Here is a 17,589-nt window from a genome sequence, read left to right as displayed (position 1 = left end):
AGTACAATGGGAAAAATGAAGGCAAGGTATCCATGGATTAAAAGCAAATTGTGGTAGCAATGATGAAAGAATAAGGGTGGGGAGATAGATAAAAAGAATGGTAAAGGGGTGGAATCTTGGTCATCCAAAGATGTGGGAGGTCCAACAAAGGAAGAACACTTGCATGAATCTTAGGACTCTGGTTCTGTCAAGTAGATGTATGGTAGGACCATTTATCAAGATCAGAAAGAAAGGACGGGCATGTTTGACGAAAGAAGAGGGATGAGTTCACTTTGGATCGGTACATTTGGATAATCGCATTCATTTTCTTTTGCTTCAAAACCACCCATATGCTGACTGAATCAGTCAGCTATTGACACAATAAGGCTGTGTAACAAATAACTATCGAATCTTAATGATATAAAACAATGAGTCCACACATGTGGAAGTTAGTTGGAGTAGGTTGGTTTAGTCTGAACAAGGTTGAGGTTGGCTTCAGTTGGAATCAGTGTGCATCATATAGGTCATTCCCTTGAGACCATTTGACTACAGAAAAATGTTCTTTCCATTGTAATTACATAAATGCGAGAGGACATACCCCAACAGCAGGTACATTTCAAGCCTCTGTGTGCATCAATCTGCTACCATCTCACTGGTCAATTCAACTTATATGGGCAAGTTGTAATAAGGGTCAGGGAAATACACTCTACCTTTGTTGATAAGGGAAGGAGGAATTTCCTATAGGCATCTCAAACCCAGTATGTCCAAAATAGATTAGGTCACCTTTCTTTCAAAATGTTTCTCACATGATTTCTATTTCAATGAAAAGAAGCACCATTTATCCTCTGCTGTGAGTCTCTCTAGACTTGACATTTTTATTCATACATCCCTTTTAGTCAGTTGGTCAGAATAAGATGGTGTCAGTAGTAACCTATAGATCTAAATAGGTAATGTTTCAAATGAAAGCAGATTTTATTTCTTCTTCTTTTTATGTCTTTTTTTTTTTTTTTTTTTTTGAGATGGAGTCTTGCTCTCTTGCCAGGCTGGAGTACAGTGGCATGATCTCGGCTCACTGCAACCTCCGACTCCCTGGTTCAAGCGATTCTTCTGCCTCAGCCTCCCAAGTAGCTGGGATTACAGGCACCCACCACTATGCCCAGCTAATTTTTGTATTTTTGGTAGAGACAGGGTTTCACCATGTTGGCCAGGATGGTCTCGATCTCCTGACCTTATGATCTGCCCGCCTCCAACTCCCAAAGTGCTGGGATTACAGGTGTAAGCCATTGCACTGGGCCCAGATTTTATTTCTTGTTCATGTAATTGTCCAGCATGAGTGTTCTAGCCTAACTGGTGAGCCACCTTGAAGCAGAGACTCAGAGACCCAGATTTCTTTCATCATATGCATCTGCTAACCATGCAAGCCTTATAGAGGCTGTGGCATGGTGGAATTGCCTGGAACCAACTGGTAAAAGTGTAGAAAGAATGTGAGTTGAAGGAACACCTGCTTTCCCCAAGACTCCAGCCCATAAATGGCACAGATCACTTCTGCTCACATTCCATTGGGGAGACTTTAGACTCATGACCACACCTAATGGCAAAGGAGCAGAAAGATGTAGTTCAGTTGTGTGTCCAGGTAAGGTGTATTTGGTAAGAAGTTTATTGTTTCCACGACAAACGTGAAGACCAAATGAATCTACTTCCTAAAATTATTTTGAATTGTTCCTCTTGTCTTTGTTCCCATAGCTATTTTCTTCATTCAGGCCACCATAACCTCCTGTTTAGATTTCTGCAATGATTACCTTAGCATTCTGATGCCTCCTGCATTAGCCACCTTCCAGTACATTCTCCAGGTCAGGCTACTGCAAGGTGGTTTCCTTACATTGGTTAGGCACCCTCCTTCAGGAAAGTTTTACTCCATTTTCTTTCTTCTCATTTTGCCTTACATAACTGCCAATGTTTGTTATTTAAAAAATAAAATAAATGTATTGATTGCTTTCTGTGTGCTAGGGACTATCCCAACTGGTTTGCATATATACTACCATTTGATTCCCAACTCCTGCTCTGGAATCTTATGACATAGATTTTATTACTGCCATTCCCATTTCACAAAGGTGAAACATAAGTTCAGAGAGGTTAAGTAATTTTCCCAAGCTCACAGGGCTGTTAGGTGGAAATAGGATTCCAGCTCAGATGGTCTGACTTTCAAGAATCAGTTTTGCAACATCACTTTTAACTCTAGCCCACGTTATATAGATATCCTTGATGTTAAAGATGTTTCACCCGTACTTTTTGTTCTCAAATTTGATGAGTGCCCATCCCATAATAGGTACTCAATAAAGAGCTGTTTAGTGAATTAATGAATATAAGAATAAATGAATAAAAATTTCTAATTGCTGTTTATTCCATTTTAAATGATCTCATCATAGAACCTACAAGAATCTTTCAAATTTGGTTCATTTTCACAAGAATGTGTTCCATTGTCATGAACTCTACCATTTTTCTCAACTTGCCATTCCTGGAACCAATGACAGAGTTCAAATAAAGTAGATTTTCTCAACAGTAGCACTATTCACATTTTGCACCAGATAATTATTTGTTGTGGGCAACTGCCCTGTGCACTGTAGGATGTTTAATGACATCTCTAGCCTCTTCTCACCGTCTGCCAGGAGCACTCCTTCCCTGGTGTAACATTAACAAAATGTCTCCAAAACCTACCAGATGTTCCCTGCAGCCAAAAATCAACGTGGTGGAGAACCATCAGGATAAAGAATGCACAAGGCTTGTTGTAATTCATCCTAACCACCAAGGGAAAGCACAATTCAAAATGCATCTTCTGGTAGCAGCTGTAGCTAAAGAGCAGAATTTTGTGATGGGAAAACTGTTCCATGCCCTCCTTGCATGTGATGGGAAAGCTGTCTCACTCGACCTTGCATTACCTAGCTTTGGTTCAGGCCCTCACTATTTTTCACCAGTATAGTGAGCACCCTGTGCTCAGCACAGGGCTTGACACATCACAGGAAGATACGCAACAGTGACTCCCCTGTGCACTTCGATCAGCCCCTCTGCCCTCAATCTTGCACCTCTGAGCCACCCTCTGTTACCGACAATTTTGGAAATGCAAACCGAATTATGTCATCACTACTGTCTTCCCTGTAGCCATGCTTTAGAGGTCTCCCTTTGTTCCAACACTAAATTCCAACTCCCTTGTATCATATGAGAAGTCCATCATTACCTGCCTTCCTTTTACCTGTCCAGCTTCATTTCTTGGCATGACCTAATCACACCTACTGGTTCCTCGATGAACAGGTCAGATCATCTCATGCAGCTTACAACTCACTTCTCCCAGAAAAACTCCCTTGATTATCAATTAGCACTGCCACTCCTGGTGCCCTCAGAGCAGCCTCTAGGTAATCCTTTCAGAGCACGTATCTCCTATATAGCATAGTGATCAAAAGCAAAGACCATGGAGGCAGATTCTCTGGGTTTGCATCCCAACTATGTCACCTACTAGCTGCATGACCTCAACCAAGTGACTTAACCTATCTGTGCCTAAGTTTCCTGATCAGAAAAATGGGATAATAATAGTATCTGTTTCACAGAGTTGTGCTGAAGATAATGTGAGCTAATCTATGTAAAGCACTAAGAAAGATGCCTGGCACAGAATAAACTATAGGAAAGCATTACCTATATGTGCATTATTTTTTTTCTTTCTCCCATAATTCATTGTGAACTTTTCACACACAAAGTTTTGTCATTTATCTCAGTTCTCTAGACATTGAGCCAAGGACCTGGCACACAGTAGAATTTGAGACAAACTTCTGTAGAATTAATGCAGTGAGCAGACTTGGGTTGTGGAAATCACAGTTTTGAACTAAAGGTAACTATTATTAATTGTTCACCATGCTTTCATTTCTCTCTAGGATATTTAGAAAGAAAAAGAGAATCCGTCATCCCTTTTCTTCTCTCTTCAACCTCAGTACCTCCAAATCTTGGCTGCGTGGAAGTATCTTTTGTGACGTCGACTCTTCTCCAAGTGAGGACAACTGGTTGGAGGGGATCAAGAGGTTGGACACAGACCATTGCAATGGAAATGGTGAGTTTTGAGTCTTCTTTTCCATAATAAAATTTTATCTCCAAGTGGGCTGTGGTAACCCTGTGGTCCTCGACCAATGTCAGTTCCAGAGATGACAGTCATTTTGATGGAGAGATGGGCCATATTTTTAAAATTCTCTCTATATTACATGTGTGATCAAAACACATATGTGACTATGTCATGCAAAATAGCCTAATGTAAATGTGTAAATTATTAAGTTGATAATGCTGGGAAAATATTTGCACATTTCCACCGTATCTTTTCTGTAAGGAATATGGGTGGAGAAAGGATACTGGAGAGTCAGATTTAGAAGACCTATATTGGAAAAAAATGTACTGGAGTCAGGGTTCAAGTCCCAGTATGAGTACACTTGGATAGTACTTAACTTTGTTGAGTTTAAATTTCTTCATTTTTAAAACCATATATATGGTTTATATATATATATGTGTGTACACATATAACTTGAAATATAATACATATTAGATATATATACATATTGTGTAATAATATTCATACAAGTAAGTATGTGTATATACATGTATATAAACACAGTGATGGGAACTCAAAGCATCTATTTTAGAATTTACTTTTCTTTTTCAACTTTTATTTTAGAATCAGAAGGTACGTGTGCAGGTTTGTTACCTGGGTATATTATCTGATGCTGAGGTTTGGGTTATGAATGATCCCATCACCCAGTTACTAAGCATAGTACTCAATAGTTAGTTGTTCAACCCTTGCCCCCTTCTCTCTCTCCCCCATCTAGTAGCCCCGGTGTCTACTGTTGCCATCTTTATATTCATGAATATCCGATGTTTAGCTCCCATTTATACGTGAGAACGTGGGGCATTTGGTTTTCTCTTCCTGTGTTAATTTGCTTAAGATAATGGCTTCTAGCTTCAGCCATGTTGCTGCAAAGGACATGATTTCATTATTTTTAATGGCTGTGTAGTATTACATGGTGTATATGTACCATTTTCTTCATTCAATTCCATGTTGATGGGAACCTAGGTTGATTCTTTGTCTTTGTTATTGTGAATAGTGCTGCCATGAAAATGTGAGTGTGTGTGTCATTTTGGTATAATGATTTGTTTCCTCTTGGATATATACCAAGTAATGGGATTGCTAGTGAAATGGTGGTTCTAAAGTCTTTGAGGAATTTCCAAACTGCTTTCCACAGTGGTTGAACTAATTTACATTCCCACCAACAGTGTGTAAACATTCCCTTTTCTCTGAAGCATCACCAACATCTGCTGTTTTTTGATTTTTAAATAATAGCCATTCTGACTGGTGTGAGATAGTGTCTCATTATGCTTTTTATTTGCATTTCTATGATGATTAGTGATGATGAACATTATTTCACATGTTTGTTGCTGCATGTATGTCTTCTTTTGAGAAGTATCTGCTCATATCTTTTGCCCATTTTAAATGGGGTTATTCGGTTTTCGCTTATTCGATTGTTTAAATTCCTAATAGGTTCTAGATATTAGACCCCTGTTAGATTCATAGTTTGTGAATATTTCTACCATTCTGTAGGTTGTCTGTTTACTCTTGTTGATAGTTTCTTTTGTTGTGCAGAAGCTCTTTAGTTTAATTAAGTTCTGTTTGTCAATTTTTGTTTTTGTTGAAATTGCTTTTGAGGACTTAGTTATAAATTATTTTCCAAGGCTGATGTCCAGAATGGTGTTGCCTAGGTTTTCTTCTAGGATTCTGCTAGTTTAAGGGAGGTCTTACATTTAAATCTTTAATCCTTCTTGAGTTTTTATATATGGAGAAAGGTAGAGGTTGTTTTATTCTTCTGCATATAGCTATCCCAGCACCATTTATTTAATATAAAGTCCTTTCCCCATTGCTTATTTTTTGTCAACTTTGTCAAAGATTAGGTGGCTCTATGAGTGAAGCTTTATTTCTAGGTTCTCTATTCCATTCCACTGGTTTATGTATTTGTTTTTGTATCAGTACCATGCTGTTTTGGTTACTATTGCCTTACAGTATAGTTTGAAGTTGGGTAATATGATGCCTCTGGCATTGTTCTTTTTGCTTAGAATTGCTTTGGCTATTCAAACTCTTTTTTGGTACCAAGTTAAATTTAAATTGAAAAATAATATTGATAGTTTGATAGGAATAGGGATAGTTTGATAGGAGTAGTTTGAATTTGTAGATTGCTTTAGGCAATATGGCCATTTTTGTGGTATTGATTCTTCCAATCCATGAGCATGAAATATTTTTCCATTTATTTGTGTCACTTGTAATTTTTTTTTTTTTTGAGACAGAGTCTTGCTCTGTCACCCAGGCTGGAGTGCAGTGGTGCAATCTCAGCTCTCTGCCTCCTGGGTTCACGCTATTCTTCTGCCTCAGCCTCCCAAGTAGCTGGGACTACAGGTGCCCGCCACCATGCCTGGCTAATTTTTCTGTATTTGTAGTAGAGATGGGTTTTCACCGTGTTAGCCAGGATGGTCTCGATCTCCTGACCTCATGATCTGCCCGCCTCGGCCTCCCAACATGCTGGGATTACAGGGGTGAGCCACCACGCCTGGCCCTGTCACTTATAATTTCTTTAAGCAGTTCTTTGTGGTTCTTCTTGTAGAGATCTTTTATGTCCTTGGTTAGAGGTATTCCCAGGTATATTATTTTTTGTGGCGATTGTAAATGAGATTGCATTCTTGATTTGACTCTCAGCTTGAATGTTGTCAGTGTACACAATGTTATTAGGATACAGAATTGACTAGTGATTTCTGTACATTGATTCTCAAAGCATATTTTAAAGATGAAATGAGACAATGACTATCAGCCATAGTTCAATGTCTGGTGCTCAGTAAGTTGTAGTTATAATTATTTTTATTACTAGAATGGGAACAACAGATATTTATTGGGCACTTACCATTTTCCAGGTACTACAGTAGGTCAGGGGATACAAAGATGAAATAAACAATGTAACCCCTGTCTTCTTGGGCCTTCTGGTTTACTGGAACAGGGGCTGGGGTTCAGCTCTTTGTTAAATAATTGCAGAAACATAACATAATGATTGTGGTAGGTGCCATGAAAAAAAGTTGTATGACACAATGGGGAATTTGACTCATTTGGAAACTTAAGAAAAGTTTCCCTGTGGAACTGGCAATGGAGATGAGTGCTAGACAATGAGGGGGATTTTGCTGGGCAAAGGGGAAAGGCAAGAACATTCTGTGCTGAGGAGATGAAAACGTCTGGAGTGTGAGTTGCCTAGTGAGTAGACATGCTTGGTGAGAGAATATAGCATGCATGGTTTGAAACACAATGAGTTTAAGTTTCTTTGGAACATCCAAGAGACAATATCAAGATGGTGTTGATATTTGTAATCTGGAGCTCAGAGGAGGAATCTGAGTTAAAGTTATACATCTGGAAGTCATATCAGTATAGGTAGTCATTGAGGCCTTGCAGTGGACGAGATGGATTAGGAAGAGGGTATACAGTTTTCAAAAGAGAGAGCCTAAAGTGGAATGTTGTGAACTCAAACATTGAATAAGTGAATAGGACAGGATTAACCTGCAAAAGAGATTAGGAAGGAAGCGTTCACAGAGGTGAGTGGAAAACCAAGAGAGTGCTGTGTAATGAAATTTCTAGGATAATAGTGGTATAAAAGGTGGGAGTACTTAGCAATGGCAAATCATGCTAGAAAGGTAAATAGGATGAGAACTGAGTGTTCAACAGATTCATTGGCCTGGGGGTGACTGTTAGTGGAGTGAAGATAGCAGAAGAGAACCACGAGTACAAAGAAGAGAGAGTGAGAGGTAAGGAAATAAAGGAATGGCCTATAGAAGACTCTGATGTCTGCCGGGAAGGGAAAGGGAGAGGTGAAGGTGGACGAAGGCAAATGAGAAGATTGAGTGAGTCCCTGCTGCCTCTTCTTTCTCTTTCTCCTTCTCCTATCAACAATGGGGGAAATTTGAGCATGTGTCACGATATGGTTTGGCTGTGTCCCCACCCAAATCTCATCTTGAATTCCCACATGTTGTGGGAGGGACCTGGTGGGAGGTAATTGAATCATGGGGGCAGGTCTTTCCCATGCTGTTTTCGTGATAGTGAATAAGTCTCATGAGACCTGATGATTCTATAAGGGGAAGTTTCCCCGCACGAGCTCTCTCTTTCCCTGCTGCCATCCATGTAGGACGTGATTTGATCCTCCTTGCCTTCTGCCATGACTGTGAGGCTTTCCTAGTCAGGTGGAACTGTAAGTCCATTAAACCCCTTTCTTTTGTAAATTGCCCAGTCTTGGGTATGTCTTTATCACCAGCCTGAAAATGGACTAATAGATGTCACTTCATCAATAAATGGGCCTGAAATAAAAGTGAGTTTGCAGGTCCACTTTGATATATCATATACTCATTTAACAGTCATTCTTTCATTTATTCATTCACTCATCAAACTCACTGAGTATGTGCTATGTGCCAGCTATTGTACTAAACACAACACTCTTCCAAGCTAAGTAAGACATTACTTTGAGAAATTCCTGGTTTAAAACAGGTAAATAAATACATTTGCAAATAGTTTGAGTATAATGCCTGAAACAGCATAAGAGATTTAAGAGTAGTATGTGGAGACAATGTCAGAGGTTTATCCAGGGGAGGCAGTGTTAGCTGTACCTAGAGGTGGCTGCGAGGGCTTGAGAGGGAGACAACATTTTAGTGGGTTTTGTTTTTTTTTTAAACATAGTCTCGCTCTGTCACCAGGCTGGAATGCAGTGGCATGATCTAGGCTCACTGCAACCTCTGACTCCCTGGTTCAAGCAATTCTCCTACCTCAGCCTCCCGTTTAGCCGGGATTATAGGCAAATGCCACCACACCCAGCTAATTTTTGTATTTTTAGTAGAGACGGGGTTTCACCATGTGGGCCAGGATGGTCTCAATCTCCTGACCTCGTGATCCACCTGCCTCAGCTTCCCAAAGTGCTTGGATTACAGGTGTGAGCCACCGCACCTGGCTCTGAGTGGGTCTTGAAGGAGGAGTGGGATGGCTAGGCAGAGATGAACTGGGGAGATACTCCCAGCTTCCCCATTCCTCCAAACTGCTGCGAGGCTCACCTTCCCAAGGTATTAAATGTGGCCTTGTCATTCCTCAACACAGCATACAAGGTCTTTTTGAATATTTCCTACTTCTCCAACCCAAACTGGCTGCATAATTTTCAGGCCCAGTGCAGAATAAAATACAGGGCTCCCTGTTCAAAAATGCTTAAGAATTTCAAGTGTTAACCAAGAAAAACTGTTAAACCAAGAAAAAGACCCTTGTGAGCAAGAAGCCCTGTGCAGTGGCAGTTGCCAAAGGTCCGTGTGGCTGGTCTTGTCTTCAACTCCATCGTTTTCCTTTCCTTTCCCATACATGCAATTGACACAGATCACACTGATCTTTCAGTTTCCTGAATGGATCCTACTCTTCCACACATCTGTGGCTTTTCTTATGTCACTCACTCTGCTGTAATTCATTTATGCATTCATTCGGAAGATTTTATTGAGGGCCAACGATGTGTCAGGCATTATTCTACACAATGGACATAGTGGTGAATAAAATGGACAAAATGGCTTGCTCTTGTGGAAATTGCATTTCTGTAGGGGGAGACAGACAATAAATAAATTATGTAGCATGTTAATAATTGGTGAGTGGTATGGGAAACAAGAAAGGGGGAAGTGACGGAGATTGCAAATGCAAATAAAATGGTTAGAGAAGGCCTCATTGAGAAAGACTTTTGAGCATTGGCTTAAAAGCAAAAGCAAAACAGCTCTGTAGATATCTGGGGGAGGAACAATCCAGGCATGTGAAATGCTGGTGTACAGGTTCTAGTTTCGGAGCCTGTACTGGGCTAAGTGAGTGAGGGGGGATAGTAGGGAAAAAACTGAAAGATGTGTCAGGAATGCAAGTGAGAAGGGACAAGGAGAGCTGTGGGGTCATTTCAAAGCCTTTGCTTTCATACTCTGAGTGGACGGCAAACCACTGGAGGATTCTGAGCTGAGGAATAACTTGTTTCGATTTACATGTTGAAAGGATTATTCCAGCTGCTGGGTTCAGATTAGATGTCAGGTATTCGGAACAGAAGCAAGAAACCCGTTAAGAAGTGATGAGAAGCAGGATTCCAGATTCATTTTACAGGTAGAGGCAACAAGATTTGCCTACATGGCTGTGAGAGGAAAAGAGAAGTCAAGGGTGCTTACTACGTGCTGAGCACTTCACATTTTGTCTTTTAAAAATATATTAGCTTGTTTACATACATTATCTTGTTTAAATATCCCCCAAACTCATAGGAAGTAAGTCATATTATCTTATTTATTATAATTATGATAAAACTGAAGTTTAGGGTTAAATAATTCACCCAAGTTAATTTAGCTTATAAACAGCAGAGTTGGGGCCGGGCACAGTGGCTCACGCCTGTAATCCCAGCACTTTGGGAGGCCAAGGCGGGTGGATCACGAGGTCAGCAGATCGAGACGATCCTGGCTAACATGGTGAAACCCCCATCTCTACTAAAAATACAAAAAATTAGCTGGGCGTGGTGGCGGGCACCTGTAATCCCAGCTCCTTGGGAAGCTGAGGCAGGAGAATGGTGTGAACCCCGGAGGCGGAGCTTGCAGTGAGCAGAGATCGTGCCACTGCACTCCAGGCTGGGTGACAGAGCGAGACTGTCTCAAAAAATAAATAAATAAATAAATAACCAGCAGAGTTGGAATTCAACCTAGGTCTATCTGATTTAAAAGTGCAGACTCTGCTCTGCTGCCAGGAAGGGCTTTGTTCTCCTTTTCGAGGAGAAATCCATTATGTCCCTCTAGCAGGCCCAAAGAGCAAGCTACAGGAGTCATATAATGCAATAATGTATTAATATAAATGTGTAGCAATTATATGGCTATGATTTTTCTTAATCTGCTTCCTAGATAGAAAACACACATAGCATTTTTTTAAATTTTCAATAACTTCGATTTACAAAATGTTACAAAAAATAGTACGGAGAGGGTCAGTATATACTTCATCCAGCTTTGCCCACTCATAACTACTTATACAACTATAGCACATTATCAAAACCAGGAAATGGACATTGGCACAATACTATGATGATTCTACCAATTTTTACATATATTCCTATGTGTGTGTGTGCGCATGTAATACTAGATTAGTTTTAAAAATACAATAAGTGCTTGTTAAATGAAGAAACAATTCTTAATATGATCAAAGGATTACTTAAATTGAGTGATTCTAGCTTTCCACAATAGCAAGAATGTATAAGCAGGACGAGGAGAGGAGAAAGAGCAGGGATGTGGGGGGTGAGGCCAGAAAGATTAACCATAGATATTTGAAGAACCTTTTGTGCCATTGAGGATTTGGGGTTTTATCTAATCAATCAAGAATATTTTTTGATGGCTCTTAAGCAGGGTGATGATGCAATCAGATTTGGAATTTTCAAATTATCTTTGCAATAGCACAATTGAAGATTGGATGGGAGCTCCGAGGCAATTAAAATCAACCAGTATCCTAAGGAAGTGGCAGGAAATAGGGAGGAAGGAAGAGACTTAAAGAATATTTTCCAAGGTAGAATTGACAGGTTGGTGATAGATAGAATATAGTGGTGAGAAAGTGGGGGAATCAAAGAAAACTGATGTATTTAATTTGGGAGACTGCGTCAAAAATTCTGCAAGTCACCAAGGGCTGGAAGATAGTGTGGTAGAGTCATAAGGAAAATGAGCTTTTGAACTGGATGAACCTGAATTCAAATCCTAGAACCATCTTTTCCCACCTGATTGTTCTTGGACAAGTTATTAACTAACCTCTCTGATCCTCCACTTCTTAGATATAAAATAAGAAAAATAATAGCAAATAGAATGGGGAGAATGAAATGCAATAATTCATGAAGTGTCACATCTCTAATATCGCTTATGAATATGAGGGGCTGGTATTCTGCTTAATACACATTAGCTCTAAAAAGGCAGAAAAGAACAGATGGGGATCATCAAAACAGACAATAAATTTTATTTCTTATGGGTTGAATTTGAGATACCTTATGGGAAATACATAACCAGTAGAGGTTTGGAAACATAAGGGGATTCAGGAGTAAGGAAGGATCTAGAGACATTGATTCATAAGCCAATCTGAGAGCCAATACAGTTTTTTGGAATAAAGAGGTCTACTTACGGAAAACAAGTGAATGAGAAGAAAGGAGAGTTAAGAAAGGAATTCAGGTGGTTGAACAGAAGCCCCAGTAATAATGATCCCTAATTGTGTGAGTACTAGAGGCGAGCACAGTTCCAACAAAGTCACATGTCATGTCATCACTTATCTGCAAAGCCTCTGAATGAGTTATTATTCTTTATCCCCATTTTCCAGGGGAAGAAGCTAAGGCAGCTTAGGTACTATGTGAGGCCATGCAGGTAGGAAGTCGCATAGCCAGGATTTGAAGAGAAAAGTCTGAGTGTGTGCTCTTAATCACTGGACTACACTGGGAAAAAGCTCATTGGGGAAAGTTTCTCAGGCAAAGAAGCAGAAGAGTGTGGTGTTATGAAAGAAAAGAATATGAAGAACTGGCTAATGATGCACAGCTTGATAAGGAGGCCAACTTAAGAATTCTGTAGTCCCTGGTAGATGTGTTATGTCTGGAATCTTCACTCAGAAGGCAAAGGAGAAGTCATCACTCTGACTCTTTCTGACAGAGTAGCACAAATATCTTAGTAGAGAGCTCTCGTTACTTTTTAATTGAGATATAATCTACATTCCTTAAAACCTACCAATTTAATGTATACAATTCAGTGATTTTTTTAGTATAGTCACAGGGAGGTCATGCAATCACGACTGCTTTCCTGTTCCAGAACATTCCATCAGCCCCAAGGAGAAACCTTATACTCAATAGCAGTCACTCCTCCTTCCCCACCAGCCCCTGACAACCAGTATTCATCTACTTTCAGCATCCTTGGATTTACCTATTTTGGACTCTCATTATTTTGTTTCATTTTGATAAAATGTTTAATTAAGGTGGTATTGATGAAGTGGGCAATGTGATGTTTCAATATAGTTATACATTGTGAAATGGCAAAATCAAGTTAATTAACATATCCATCACCTCATATACTTACCATTTGTTATTGTTGTTGTTGTGAGAACATTTAAGAGCTGCTCTCTTAGAAATTTTTTTGTTTTTGAGACCTAGTCTCACTCTGTTGCCCAGGCTGGAGTGCAGTGGTCTGGCCTTGGCTTGCTGCAACCTCCACCTCCTGGGTTCAAGCAATTCTCCTGCCTCAGCCTCCCGAGTAGCTGGAACTAGAGGCATGAGCCACCACACCTGGCTAATTTTTTGTATTTTTAGATGAGATGAGGTTTCACCATGTTGGCCAGGCTGGTCTCAAACTCCTGAGCTCAAGTAATCTGCCCGCCTCAGCTTCCCAAGGTACTGGGATTACAGGCGTGAACCACCATGCCTGGCCCTTTCCTGGCAATTTTCAAGAACACAATACATTATTATTAACTCTAGTCACCATGCTATAGGATAGATTTCCAGAACATTTTTCATCCTGTGCGACTGGAACTTTGTACCCTTTGACCAACATCTCCCCATCCGCTACCCCACCTGCTCATGACTTTCTGAGGCTGCCTTTTCCTCTCAGTAGTTACTGCTGCTCCAGGAATGGCTTACTCAGGCTCACCTCTAGTGTGCCTTTTCGAGTATCCATCCATTGGTTCTCCCCTGTTTTTTTCTGGAGCAACAAGGCAAGTGTCTTCTCAGTTCTAAAGCAATGTTTTCTAAAGTGTAGGGTAGAGTAGGAAATGCTGCTAGCCCATAGCAACAGTGAATGTTGAATCAGACAGTAAGAGAGAAGCTGTGGCTCCTTTTCCAATTCCCTTACAATCCTTCTGATGAAACCAAGAAGACCAAGGCTCAGTTTAGAACCTTGGTAGCTGTCAGATTCTCTAACGTTTGCTAGACTGTCTTTGGTTTTAACAAAGTTCTTCTTAACCAAGAACAGGCTCAGAGCTTTCTGCTACACCAATATTTCACACACATTAAATAAGGTTACATTTTCCATTGTACTTATTTTTACCTTTACTTTCTGTTTAGGGCATTTATGTGACTGATATAAAGTTTGCATTAAAGTAAAAATGTAAAATGAGACAATTTTAAGAAAATATTAAATGGCTAAGAGCAAGCAGGTTCTGGGATTTGGCAAAAATCAGGAAAATGATGCCTGGATGACTAAAGTCTGAGAATCACTGTTCTAAAGACAGTATTTCACATATTTAGAAATTAACATCTAGTTTTTCCTTCCTTGTCTCTTCGAAATATGTCCAAACAATTTCAAAGTGATTGGACCGCAGCAATGCTGCACGTGTGTGAGGTATCTTATTAAAATTCTCATGGTTTCCAAATATCCTCTAAATATAACAAATCAAACTACCTCCATCCAAAATCAGTAATTAGTCAACCTGGATGCACACAGGACTTTGAAATCTCTCATCTCTGCTGTCAAAGTAATCACATCTTCCCCAGACTTCTTGCTTTCCGGATTTACCCAAGGCCCCGTGACTTTTATCAGCAATTTATTTTTCTCTGGAAATGCCTAGTTAGAAGACTCCAGAAGAAATCAAAATTAAATTGTTTTGCTGTTTTCTCTCTGAGCAATGGATGCAATCAAACATTACTTCCCCTGATTTTCTTGTGCTTCATTTTTCAGGCAAGAGGATGTTTTTGCCTGTTTTGTTTGTCCTCAGTTCACCCCTTTCCCAGCTGTGTTGACACCTTTCCTCATTAGTTGCAATTCATTCTTGAGCCACGGAATTTTGCAGCTTCCCAGGCCCCAATACTGCAATTCGGGATGTGTTCCCAGAGCCTGTGAGTCATACTGAAGGAGAGTAGAGGATTCACGCAGGGAGGACTGAACAAGATGGGCTCTATTTCTACCAGTCCTAGAAAAGGCAGGATGACTCCAGGCAAGTCACCTGAGCTTGAGGTGTGTGCCTTTCTCTAGAACTCATGCCTGTCACATAAACATCTTTGGGAAGGCAACATCTGCATGTGGCTTTGGGCTTCTCTTTATAGCAAATCATGTCCATTTTTATATAAAAGGCTATGGAAGATGTGCTTAGAAGATACAGAATCTTCCCGACAGAAGTAAACTACATCAAATTTAGAAATCAAGTTAAACAGAGTGAAATAGATATCTTCAACAATAATACAATTAGAGCTATTTGGTAAAAGATTTTTTGCATTATAATCCTTTTGTTTGTTATTAAGTTTGGAGAAGAAAGTTCACTGTCAATTAGGGAAAGTTAAATCATGTCTTTTCAGAGATGAAAAATCTCCTTGATCACTTTTGACTGTTAAGACATTTTGTGGTTTCTCTGTCGAATGCCATCTTTTCTTTTAGAAAATTTTGTGTACAATTTCCAGTATTCTACATAGGATACATTTTCTGTTTCATCCAACTGTCAGCAGCAAAGCTTTATGATCAACTGGGCAGCCCTGGGAAACAGCACATCTTTTTACTGTTGTTACAGTCTCGTCCACATCTACCCAGATTGTAGTTAAGGGGCACTCATGAATATGCAATTAGCCGTGGAAGTTCCCATGTCTTTCTCACTTCCACATTGATTTGATCAGCTAGCCTCCTTTTTTTTTTTTTTTTTTTAACAGCTTTATTGAGGTGTAATTGCTATACAGAGAACTGCACATATTTCATGCGTACAATTTTATGACTTTAGACATATGCAGACACCCGAGATTCCATCACCACACTCAAGGTAATAGACATATCCAACATGTCCCAAAGGTTCCTGTGTCTCCGTGTGTGTGTGTGTGTGTGTGTGTGTGTGTGTGTGTGTTAAGAACATAACATGAGAGCTACCTTATTAATAAATACCATATTGTTAACTATAGGTACTATGTTGTAGAGCAGATCTCTATAACTCATCCTTTCAGCATAACTGAGACTGTATTCACATTGAACAATGGCTCCCGATTTCCCCCACCCCAACCCCTAACCCCTGGCAGCCACTATTGTACTCTCTGCTCCTATGCGTTTGACTGTTTTGGCTATCTCACTGAAGGAGAATTATGCAATATTTGTCCTTCTGTGACTGGCTTATTTCACTTGGCATACTGTGCTCCAGGTTTATCCATGTTGTTGCAAATGGCAAGTTTTCCTTATTTTTTTTAAGATTGAATAATATTCTATTGCATGCATATACCACATTTTCATCATCCATTCATCTATGGATAGACACGTGGGCTGCTTCCACCTCTTGGCTACCATGCATGGTGCTGGGATGATCATGGTCCAGGGCCCCCTCAGAAGCCTGGTCATTATTGGATGATCTGCATGTTTCATTTTCTGCCACTCCTTTCTCTATGGCAACCAGCAGGGATGCATCCACAGACTGCTTTGTCAAGCTGCCAAAGGCTATGTGTAAGGTGGTGCAAGGCAGCCTGCAGGGTTAGTAGTAATTCCCCAGTCCAAAACCCCAGCTGAGTATCCAGTCCAAGTGGGACCACAGGTGGAGCCAGCCCACCAGCTATTCTCCTCTCTTGAAGTCGCAGTCTTAGCTCAGCCTCAGCCTCCGTGGTGGCGAATACCGACCCACTTTCTCTATAGTTACTGCACCCTGTCATAGCAGGCCTACGTTAGATTTTGCAAATTAACAACACTACACATCTTAACCTCCCAGCCCTTACTGAATTCTCCATAAAACTTACTGAATGCTAACTATGAGCTGGGTACTAATTGCTGGTGTCTGGGTCAGATGAAGTGATGTTTTTCTCATGGAGCCTTTTATCTAGTGAGGGAGGCAGACACTAGACAACAACAACAACAAAAAACCACACAAATTATGTATTCTATTGTCTGTATTTCTGTAACAATTATAAAATCATAAATTATGATCTGTCCTCTGAAGGCAGAGAACACAGTGTTTTGACTAGAGTAAGCACAACCAGGAAAATACAGACACGTGATCACCACTCGAAGCACCTACCAGAGTTGTCGAAAGGACTCTAATGATCCAGTTGCCTTAGATGGTTAGGTCCGCTCTCTCAATGACAGGGTTGCTCAGCCTCAGCATCATAGTATTGTGGGCAGGTAAGGCCTTGTTGTGGCACCTGTCCTGTGCATTGTTGGGGGTTTAATAGCATCCCTGGCCTCTGTTCAGCAGATGCCCGTAACACTCCTCACCTCACCCCAAATAGTGACAACATAAACTGTCTCGAGATACTGCACCATGTCCCCAGGGAGGAGAAATCACCCCGTATTAAGAACTACCGTTGTATGAGGACCCCAATGTCTTCTGGAGCCCCATAGTCACTCAGCTCCTAGACTGGGAATCTTGCAAATCTCTCACTGCTGAGTGAGCATTTTAACACACAAAGCAACTCATGTTACACTCATGCTCAAATTTTTAATGACTCTAAATCACCCACAGAATCAATATTAGCTTGGAGTGTGATATGAGACCCCACACAATGTGACCTCTGCTTAGCAGCCCAGACAGAATCCTCTCCTGGGACTGGCCTCACTCACATGCTCTTG

At 40.4% G+C, this 17,589-nt stretch overlaps 1 protein-coding gene across 17 annotated transcripts in view; it reads left to right on the top strand.

Annotated features, from left to right (window-relative positions):
* TMEM71 (transmembrane protein 71) overlaps nucleotides 1-17,589 on the top strand; it is a 53,077-nt gene that overhangs the window by 10,014 nt on the left and 25,474 nt on the right. For all 17 annotated transcript variants that reach the window (XM_015146010.3, XM_015146007.3, XM_015146005.3 and 14 more), the window contains one exon: nucleotides 3,900-4,072. In XM_015146010.3, the coding sequence (XP_015001496.3) occupies nucleotides 3,900-4,072 (173 nt within the window). The remainder of the gene's footprint in view (nucleotides 1-3,899; nucleotides 4,073-17,589) is intronic.

This window comes from Macaca mulatta, chromosome 8 (genome assembly GCF_049350105.2).
Source record: "Macaca mulatta isolate MMU2019108-1 chromosome 8, T2T-MMU8v2.0, whole genome shotgun sequence".
Classification (NCBI taxonomy): domain Eukaryota; kingdom Metazoa; phylum Chordata; class Mammalia; order Primates; family Cercopithecidae; genus Macaca; species Macaca mulatta.
Note: the sequence above shows the minus strand (reverse complement) of the source record. Positions and strands in the feature narration are given on the sequence as shown.